The sequence below is a fragment of the Onychostruthus taczanowskii genome, unplaced genomic scaffold, assembly GCF_017590055.1.
Source record: "Onychostruthus taczanowskii isolate IOZ18803 unplaced genomic scaffold, ASM1759005v1 scaffold4, whole genome shotgun sequence".
NCBI lineage: Eukaryota > Metazoa > Chordata > Aves > Passeriformes > Passeridae > Onychostruthus > Onychostruthus taczanowskii.
Genome location: NW_024501459.1, coordinates 20,339,312 through 20,350,534, shown reverse-complemented (window position 1 = coordinate 20,350,534; position 11,223 = coordinate 20,339,312). Strand labels below are relative to the sequence as shown.

At 39.6% G+C, this 11,223-nt stretch overlaps 1 protein-coding gene across 1 annotated transcript in view; it reads right to left on the bottom strand.

The window, feature by feature from the left end:
- Positions 1–2,887: 2,887 nt before the first annotated feature.
- LAPTM4B (lysosomal protein transmembrane 4 beta) overlaps positions 2,888–11,223 on the bottom strand; it is a 59,477-nt gene continuing 51,141 nt past the window's right edge. The window contains exon 7 of the mRNA XM_041413024.1: positions 2,888–4,926. Within this exon, the coding sequence (XP_041268958.1) occupies positions 4,852–4,926 (75 nt within the window). The 3' untranslated portion in view covers positions 2,888–4,851. The remainder of the gene's footprint in view (positions 4,927–11,223) is intronic.

Here is an 11,223-nt window from a genome sequence, read left to right as displayed (position 1 = left end):
TGTGTCCTGGTTTCAGTTATGATAGTTAATTTCTCTGAAGAAAAAGAAAATAATTTACTGCATTAAATTTCACTAAGATTCTTCACTAAAATAAACTGCTGTTGCATCTCATTGTCCAGGGTATAGTTGTAGAACTGCCTCTTTGCTTTGAAATAGCTTTGTATCTGCTGGCTGGGTGACAATGAGGCTTTCACTCCCAGAGTATCCTCTTCTGCTGGAGGTAGACACAGGCTGCAGGCAGAAGGTCACAGATCTGTATTCCACACCCTGCTGAGCTATTCAGCTGAAAAACTGGCCACAGTGCAGAAGGATTCCAGGTCAAACCCATGGGTGTGGAGACATAATTTACAAATACCAGAGTCCTTCTCTGAAAGAACACTAATCCTGATTTACCAGAGCCAAGCCTCCCTTTAGATAGCTATAGCTGCTGTTTTGGATTTCTCAGAGCTGGGAACTGAGATAGCGTTGAAACATCTCCATAGTGAATTTGCACGAAATGCTTTTTTTTTTTTGTGGTATTTGACTGCAATTTCTACAGCTAACAGGGATGGGTAAATGGGAAAGATGCTGCTCCAGAGAAGCAGCATCTAAGGAGAGCAGCCTCTATGGAGAGAACATCTAAGAATTTTCTAAGGATAAAACTTAGCTCCAGAGGAGCAGTTTAGAGTAATCTGTCTGACTAGACAGTTTGGCAGGCATTTAACCAATACTGCTTTTGGTTTAGAAATATTAATCTGTAGATTTCCTTGCATTAAAGCAAGTAAGACAAAGGTATCATCCCCTTCAGTGACAGAATTCTGGAACAGAGCTTGTCTAACAGCTAATATAAGAGGTTTCATGAGCAACTATATTTCCTCCTGACCACAGCAGAGGAGAAAGAAAGGGCACATAAGTCAACCAATACTGCAGCAGTGAACCTTGTTTCTGTGCTGTTTTAAGAGATGTACATGAATGTTGCCCTCCCATGTTTTGTTCCTGTTCCTACTCCTTTTTTTCCCCTTCTGCCCTTAGCAGTAGCCAAGTCTTCCATTTTGCACATTCCAAGCACCAGTGTGCACAGACGTGTTATTAGGAACAATTTTTAAAACTGTCCATGGTGTCCCTAGCCAACAGGATAGTGGTGAGGAATGCCCTAATTTGAAAGAATTTGGAATTTGTTTGGAACTTGTGGACTGGTTATCATTTGCTCTGCTTCCTTGCCAAGATTTTATCTGGCTGTGTATCGATTCGATGTGGCCTTTGCTAATATATCAAGACTGGATTGTTTTTACCAACCAGAGGTTTTCCCAAAGAAATACAGACAAACACCTAAAATGGTGGTCATTAGTAATTGTTTTAGAAAATGTCATGTACTTACAAGCACGAGTGCCGCATTGTTGGATCACCACTACAAATTTCTTGTTGCTTTCTCCAATATGATGCATGGATGAGTGCAGAATGAAGGAAAGCTGCATTGCTGCATTGTTCAATCAGGAATAAAAGCATCAGGCACATATGAGACACGCATGGAGGAGTGCAGAATGAAGGAAAGTGCACTGCTGCATTGTTCAATCAGGAATAAAAGCATCAGGCACATATGAGACAAGTTGGACTTGTGCCTTAGCATGTGTAGGATTTCTGAAGCCTGCAATGTCTTGTAGCACACATTTTAAAAAAACCCACAACAAAAAACCCAAACCAAACAAACAACAACAAGCAAACAAAAACACAACAAACAAACAAAAGCAAGCCAACCAACCAACCAACCAACCAAAACCAGAAGATATTTCAGCAAAAGTTCTACTTATATTTCTGGCACTATAAAAGTTTAGATTCCCATTTGCTGGTTTTGGCCTTATATTTATGATGTTTCATGTCAACATTCCCTCAAAGTGTTTTCTTTCCACTCCTAAGTTGCTAAAAATTATTAATAAAAAGCAGCTATATTAGAGTTTCAGATACAAAACCAGGAGCGCATTTGAGTAAGCAGATGCTCCTAATATATGTGAGAAAGGAAAATTGCAAGGAATATTGCAAAAAACTGTTAGGAGTAAGCAGTTCCCAAAACGGAGAAACTTAAGAAGCCAGCTTTTTAATAGGCTGTGTCACAGATGACTATTAAAAATTAATTACAGAAAAGCTGTGGTGTAAATTCCCCAGAATTATACATGGAAATGGAGAATTAATTCAACATCTGAGGATAAAAACCCTTCAGCTGGAGTTTGTCTCTTCATGTAACCCACAGAATCTCATTTTTGTTTGGGAGGAGTGGAACTCCTCTCTCATGGGGATCCTGATATGTCACCAGAACTAAATTTACATTACATTATCTGTTACCTCCTACCCAGATATTTACTCTGTGTGCAAGAATGTCATGGATTTGATACCACAACCTTCCTGCCCATTTTAACTCAAATTGGACCAAATCCAAGGGGAGTTCTGGCAGTACACACTGTACTCACATTTATGCATGCATGGAGTGTGTGAAGAAGTCTTGATTCCTTAGTGAGACAACTTAAAGTCTTAGAAATTTCATGTAAATTAGCATGTTATCCCTATTATGGTGTGGAAAAAGAAGCCCCAGCTTTCAGAGTAGCTCTGTTCTGTAGTTTAGCCCTGTTCTGTATTACACACTTCATCAGACCAGAAAAAATGTCTGTGGTTTTGGACAATGAACTAAAACCTTGAATTATCTTTTGGTCTTACTATGCAATAAATTATAGAATTTACTGTCCTCTCCTCCATTTGTACAATATGATGGGAAAGATGATGAATTGACTGGTGAGTGGACTAAAAAACTATCCTTTAGTCCTCTACAGAAAAAATTCTACTATGACAGACTGATTGGACAGGAATTTATGTATGTTTGTGCTTGGAAGACAATAAAAAAATATTTCCATAGTCTTGAGGAAACAATCCCTTTTATTGTAGAGAAGTTTGTATACACAGATGCAATGTATTTACAACCAGCTTTTCTCAAACAGATGACTGCCTAACCTCCTTCACAAATCTGTCAAGAATGAAAGAAAATTAAGCTCAGAAGCCCAGCCAGCCAGCACAACCTCCAAATTCAGATTAATTCCTGAAGATACCTGTAATAACAGTAGATGGCATTATTCAGAAAGGAAAAAAATAGGAGTGTGACAAAGATCAGTGGATGGATTTCAGGATTGGTTCATTCAAATGCATTGCTTAGCTTGATCTTAGAGTAGATAAACCATGAACTAAAATTCCAGCAAGCAGATGGGGACCTGCCTTTTACCAGGGGTGTGGAAGAGACAGGCAGAAAGAGTCTGTCCTTTCCTTCCCTAGCTTCTGCAAGAACAGCTCACAGTTGCAATCTCCGTGAAAATAATTTGTTGGTCCTGTGCTCCCCTGGAAAGCTCTTTTCCAGAAAAAGTCAGGAAAAGGTCCACATTTCTTCAGTCGGCAGAATGGAGTCAATGCACTATGGGTGAGGACAGGTGTCCTACTCAGGAAGAGTATGGACTCCCTTGTCAGCACAGCCACAGGAGAGATGGCACCTTGGTGTCTTCTGGTGCCCTCCAAACTGTGACTCAGCTCAGCACTGCCCTTCACCTGGGGTGCTGTGCAATGGCACCAGCTGAGCTTCAGCCTGCACCATCACCCCAAACTCAGAGGAGACAATGCAGAGGGAAACAAGGAGAGGTAGAAACACACATTATATTCCCTTTTCATGTTTCTTTTCAATTAAAAGTAGAAACTTCATCAAAACAAAAAGTTACATGTGCAGGAGGCACTTCTCTAGAGAAGAAATAAATACCTCACACAAACACTCATGGGTGAATGAGTCCCATGAGAAAGATTCTCAGTACAAGCAGTTCAGTCATAAAGTAATCTATACCCTCACACTGATGTATATGAGAAACAGACAAAACATATCTGCTGATGCCCAAAGAAATTACATGCTTAAGTTCCCCACAGGTTGGGAACATGTATCTTAGAATCTGCATAATTTAGTTTACACTCAGCAGAACATTGCGATATTTACAGGCACATTCCAATGGGAAAACATTTGCGTGTTGAGGGCAAAAGACACAGCTTTGTCACCTAATCATGGGACTTTAAAGCAGGGATTTTGTGACCTCAAAATACTATTTGTGAAGTTAGTGGAGAGGAAAAAGGTGGATAGCCAGGAAAATAAAGTAATCAGAATTTGATAGCTTTTTTTTTGCGCATTAGAATGGTTTCAGGCTGGGATAAAGTGAGTCCGTGTAGATCATAAGTTCTGGTTTGTTACACATGGAGTGTTTTGTCTATTCTCTTTTCCCATACTTATCCTTCCCAATTAAATATGTTTCCCATTAGCCAGTTTGATGAGAACAGTGCATAAGACCAATTCTTCTTGCAATCACCATCATCACTCATAGCATAGTAACTTCAAAAATACTTGCATAAGAGGAATGAACTGGAATGTTACTTTTTTGACTTTTTGGTCTGTATTCTGAAGTTGAATGTGGGCATCTGAGAAACATATTTGTAATGCTTTGGAAGTTTTACAAATAAAGAAAAATTAAGTTACACTCTGAACCTGATTGAGAATGCAAAGTTCTACGTTCTCTAGCACTGTATGTCAGACACGGTGGAAAAAGCTATTCAGTGACTACTGTAACCCTAGTGCTACCCAGAATTATTCTGAAACTAGTTCACTAGTTTCTGTAACACTACTGTAGTTGCAGCAAATTATTAAAACTATCTACAGAATATGAGTCATACAATTTAGTTTTCAATATGTCAGCAAAACAACAAAGTGTAACCCACAGAGGTTATATCCTGGAAGTGAAATTATCAAACTATTGCTTCAATGTCTGTAAAGTAAAGCTATCCTCCTTGGGGACACAGCACTCTCACTTATGCTGACACATAAGGTGGTGGTGGATCTTTAGCAGCTCCATTCACAGGATCATCATATGGTGGTAACAGGACCTGCAGGAAAGGAAAAAAGTTTTTATTTTTAAAAAAGAAGTCACATGATAAAATTTACAGAAAAGAAAACCCCTAAGGCCTTATCCACAACCAAACAAACCCCAAAACAACAACAAAAACCCCCAAACAAACCAACAAAAAACCCCCCCAAAACTCAAGACAAACTCCAAAACCAAAAAAGAGTAAATTATTAAGCAGGAGCAGAATAATTAAGAAAAGAAATAATATTAGCTTGAAGTTCCTCCTTTTCAATATCTATACTGTTTTAATTATGAAAGAAAACAGAGTTCTTCTCATTTCATAGTAACCCCTTGATTGCATCTGTTCACTGCTGGTACCCGAATCTGTTCAATCTGGCAGTGATAGTGGCTGCTTCTTCTGCAGCTCTCCTCTGTCAGGAGTGCTAAACCTTGTCTCCTGGAGGAGTGCTCAAACTGCCAGAGTGAGAAAAGTCCTGAAAACCTCTCCTTCTGAGCCCTCGCTGGAATAGGTAATAATTATTTTGGAGTGGGGAAAAAGAAAATAAATGGAGAACAAATTGCCCAATGTCTAAATAAATCTCCAGTTTTATACTTCTAGAGTACTCAGCCATGAGAAGGAAGATCTATACTTCCAGAAGCATTTCAGTGAATCCTTCAACATCTGATAGCAATTAGGAAATTAAGACAGGTTTAGTCATATATCAACCCCATTCACTGGAGTCCAGGCAGCTTTCTAGGACATGGGAGATGCAAGTTCAGGGCACACAGGGCAGAGGAGAGATTTGAACCAAGACTCCCACTTATTTAGGCAAGCATGACAGCCATCATGCAATTTTTAGTGGCACCTGCACTGACATTAGTTAGCTTGCATGTGAAAAGACAAAGGAGGAGTTGGTCTGTGAACCCCAGCAGGGACTGAGGATAAATTAGATGTCTGAATGAAGAATGAGTGTACATTTCCTAAAATATCTCAAAAACATGCAAGAATATCACTGAAGTGCACTGTCTGAGATACTTTATGCAGCTGATGATGAATTATTCATAATGGAATTTCCAGATTTATCAGCATTGCTTCTTGGTCATTAAAGAGCATGTAAAGCTGATTGTCACAGCACATAGGGAATATTCATAGGGACTTCTGCCATGAGAGGATTTCACCAATTCTTATAGAATTTGATAACCTGCCTTCTGCAAAGAAACATCCATAATCATTCCTTTTGGACCTCAATCACAACATACAAAATCAGTAGGAATTGTTCTGTAGATTTAAATAGACTTTGGAACAGACCTTTGTGGGATAGTTCCAAGTATGATTCATATTATACTCATGTGAGTTTACAAACATGCATTGATGACCATGTGTTCAAGTACATCTGTGCATGTTGTTAAGATTACAGAATGGCTACCTTGGCATCTTCAGCCCTTAATCAGAAAAGTTTCATTCCTTAGAAAGGAAATTGTCAGAGCCGTTGCTCTTCAATACCATATGTTTGAGCTTGAGTAAATGCAGTATTTTATACACTACGCAATCTAAAAATCCTCGTATTTGAAAAGCATTTAATAAACCATATCACCCTTAAAGGCTGCAAGCATCTTATGACTATTTATCTAGGGAAATCAGGACAACATTTAGGATTTCAAATATACATTATGATAAAAATCATAAACATATTTTGCAAGGTAACCTCAGTAAATCACAATGCTAAAGCATGTTAACTGTGAAAAGCACTACAGATGAAATCTCCTCCCTAGCACTGATCACTAGTTTAATAACAGGATTTCTAGTAAAATCCTTATGTTACTAAAAAAGCACTAGTTTCTCAAATATGCTGAAACATGTTCATTAGTTTATTAAGACACAATATAATTAGTAATTAAATCTGATCTAGATATTACTCTGAAAATGAATGAAGTTCTCTTTGTGAAGATTTCATAATGCTAAGTTCCAACGTGTGATCCATTTCTTTCAGGTTCAGAGTCTATTTCATCAGGTGTGACAAGAAGTGACAGTCAGGCCCTGTCATCCAAGGAGCTGTCCATCTTCCAGCTGATAGAGATGAGCTGATCAATAATGGACAAGACCTCTTCCTGTGCTCTGATCCTCTTTTAAATCCATGTGTTTAAATCCACAGTAAGACTACTGTATTTACATCAATATTATTACTTCAGCATCGAGGTTGCTGTCATTTCCAGTAGGTCTCCTGGCCTCAAGAATTAATGATATGAGTGAACTTCTCATATCATACCCTTCACTCTTGTATGAAACAAAATCTGTATGGTAGGAGAAAAGCCTCCTGCTGAGGCTTTTACATCTTGAGAGGTAAGCACCCTTCTTCATTCTGCAGACCCAAACCTCAAATATGGGTCAATGGCCCCAAGGGCCCTCAGAAGACGCTTTCTCACCAACAGTTCAACAAGAACTGGTGAGAGGAGAGAGGAATGCCTGTAGAAGCCTGGACAGCTGTAGATACAGTTTGTAGTAACTGGGGTGGGGCTGCAGCCAGCCTCATCCCCAGTGGGTACAGCTGGGAAAAGCAGGTGAGCAGCACTGACAGCAATGAGCCACGGATGCCCAGGTGCACTGACCAACCACCAAAGGGAACAGGGGGCACACAGGAGCAATGCATGTAAGGTGAAGAATATAAAAGGCTGAGCTAAAGAACAAGAAGGGCAGATGCTTGCAGCCTTCTGAAGTGGCATGATGTTACTGTGTATGAGTGAATGCCTAAAGCCTTCTCAAGTTGCATGGTGACACTCTGTGTATCATGGCTGTCTCAATGGTGACACATGCTGTGACAGACAGCAAGGAGATAAAGTATTGCTATGCCTCAAACGCTAATGGCCATTCAAGTGGGCAAGTTGGAACAGAACATTCCTGGAAAGGTGGGACCATACAAAGGTAGGGCAGTCCTTTTCTGGAGCAAATTTTCCTATTCTGTGGTGACCATACAACATAAAGCACAAGTGCAAAAGCGGGGTCAAACAGTGGTCATATTCCTAGAGAGGACTGGACCACCAAGGACCCCAAATACCCCCCGACTCTTTTTGGGAACTCTCCATCAGAAAACTATGCACACTCCATAGTTGCATTAGACATAAAGAGACCCCTTCCTGGAAGGGATCTGGGTGCTCCTCTGCTAACTTGCAGGTACATAACCTGGCAAACTTTTTGGATTGTGGGTCCCCACCCTCAGAGGAACACAACTGTAACCATTATTTTGACTACAGACATTGAAATTACAATAGTCAAATTCTGTCACTGAATCCACAGGTGGTTATGTCTTTCCTCTCCACTATCTGCTCTTAACCATCCATCCATAATGGTCCTTTAAACATAACTGAAAACCTTATATGACGGCTAATGGAAGCAGATAAGTGCTGTGAATATAAATCAGCATAGATATTCAGGCAGTACATTATGCTCTCCAGAGAGAGAATGGAAGCCAGTCAACGAGCCAAAGGGAGAATTCAGAAACTGGAAAATAGAAACTCACTATTCAGTCTTATCTGTGAATCTGATTAGAATGGATGCCATATAAATTAACTGAAAAAGTACAAAAAATATGTGCATATTTTAGGTACATGGTACCCCAAGGCAGAATCTCCACTCAGACAACTGATGCATTTTGTTTCCCAGAACTTACATTTTGCATTTCTTTGTTGTGAATTAAGAAAAATGTATGTTAGCTGCCTGAGTGCTGTGGGAATATTGTTTGCAGAGTGTTTGAGATTGCCACTCACAAGTTACTATAAAAATTATGAAGGACACACGTTTTTTGGCACTTAGTGATCCCTATATGAAGACATTCTGGCTTTTTTAAGCAGACCAGCAAGTTTGGAAGACTAAATAGGTGCAGAGTTCTGTCCTACAAGCACGCCTAAAATCTAAAGGACAGAAGCTCCTAACTTCTTTCACAAGCCCTATAACTGCATTAATTTTATTTAAGAAGCAAGTACCATTTTAACACCATCCTTTAAGATGCAGCCAGATGTAACATTACCCACTGTTTGTACAATAGTCTGGTGTAAAAGCATCACAGAGAGATTCTAAATCAGAGCTCTAGGGGTCTCAAACCAAGAGGGTTCAAACCCACAGCTCCAGTCTGCCATATGAATGCTCCAGATAGGAGGTTTTCAGTTGGGAAGGGAGGGAGGGAAACCGGGGCTGTGTAGCCCTATGCTCAAGTGGGGCAGGGAATGCTGAGGGCTGGGCTTCATTCCCAATAGCATTTAAGCATTTTGTGATAAGCAGTCATGTATAATAGGCAGAAGTAATCCACAACTGACCCATAAGAAATCCTGTTCCTGACTTAGCTGGTGTCATCTGAATGGTTTGGTTAATTGTATTACATAAGCATCTCCATTATAAAGCACATGATATGGGATGACCTTCTCTGAAAGAAATAATTATCAAACAAGTTTGCCAATGGCTATAGCATATTCAGTTAATATAAGCATATGTCATTTCCTATTTTTTACATCCTGGTTAATCTGGTTTTGGAGAATAAGTTCTTAAGGCATTGCTTAGAAATATATCTGAGAAGAAACACAGGTAAATACTTGTATATTCAAACAGTTTGCAGCTAATCTTGTCCCAACAGTGTTTTGTTTCTTTCTTTCTTTGCTTGCTTTGGGGAGCATATTGCATTATTTCAATAATCACTTCTTATCTTTGCTGCTGATTCCACATTTACTTGAACTTTCAGGAGAAAATTTTCTTTCTTCAGCACATGCATAAGTTTTCTCATATTGCTGCAGTGGCTACTGTTTGAACTCAAGCTCTTAGATCTCCTCTTTCTAAAGGAGAAAATGTGCTCGGTTCTGAATGAGTAAAATAAAATATTTGATCAATTGATTATTTCTGCATTCTCACCCAAACCTCACTGAACTCAACAGAAATCTGTATGTGCCTCCAGAGAGCTTTGGATTTCTTTTTCCAATAGCCATTTGTATTCTCCACTGGATGGAATGGTTGCTGCACAACAGCTTTGAGTTTGAACAGCATTCTGTTTGGCTGCTGGAAGAAACATTTGGCAGTTCCCATGACAAAAAACCTTGTTGATGTCTTGTTAGAAACACACACAACTCTAATTTACTTTTATCCAACACCTTAAATGCCAAAAAAAAAGGCTATAGATTAAAAAGGTCTGTGATAAGTACTGATGGTCATACTGAGCATTCACAATGTTTTCTCAAACTTTAGCTTTTTCAGTAAAAACACCTTTGCTTTATGCTGAAGGACTTCAGATTACATCACACAGATGACAGGGACAGATGACAATAAATAGTTGTGTGGAATTAGGGTCATTACTGCTGCAATTTACTCCTGTTCCTGTCCTGGTCTTGTTGCTATCATTTGGATCTCTGACAAATTGTTTAACTTTGCCTTAGAGGGATCTCACATAAAACAGGTGTATTATTTGTTATGTCTTAAAAGATGTTGAAACATCAAGACAGAGTCAAAACTCCCTTGGATGACACTTGGATATGACTGTATGAGATGGGCGCTAAATTGTGGAAATATTTACAAACTAAATATGTATTTGCAGAAATTTCAGCCTATGCCTGAAAATGTTTATCCCAAGCGCTTCACCACAGCTCTGAATGTACTGCACATAATTCTTCTGCAGAAGTGACCTTTACATTTTAGACACCCAAATCCTCAGGGTGATTTGAGTATGTGGGAAAGAAAAGAAGAGAGGGCAAAAGGAGCCACAGGTCAAATACAAAGTGTCAGCAGGCTCAGGCTGCATTCTCTGTTTGTTAAAAAGAGGCAGAGTAACCACAGGGTGAATAGTGTTAGACAGATGGGAAGAACATGCCAGAGCCAGTGCTGAAAGCAGTGCTGAAATTCAGTCATTGCATGCCTTTTCTAATGCAGGGTATGTTTTCTCCTCAATACAGCACAAGGCTGATGCATCAGGTTCAGAGACAACTGAACTGAAAGAAGAGGTTTTTAAGCAGCAATGCCTAATTGCACCAGCCCTCTGCTTTGGGTTCATTTCTTCTCAGTGATTCCAGCCATGACCAACAACCTACTTGCACCAATCTGAGACCACTGTGTGCTTTGGAGAGGGTTCGATGGTATGCAATCACATTTACTAATTTCATGTTTACATCCCTGTTGTCCTGTCATTTACCCAGCCAAGAGCAGTGGAATTTCCTCCCACAGCTGTGGTGCTTTGAGGAGCCATTAACTGCAACCTAAAGCACGTTCAGCTGCAGTGAAGCAGCATCCAGCCTACAAACAACTCTAGAGGGAAGGCTGCCATCAAAACCACCTGTCCCATTCAAGATAGTCCCAAATGTACTGTTG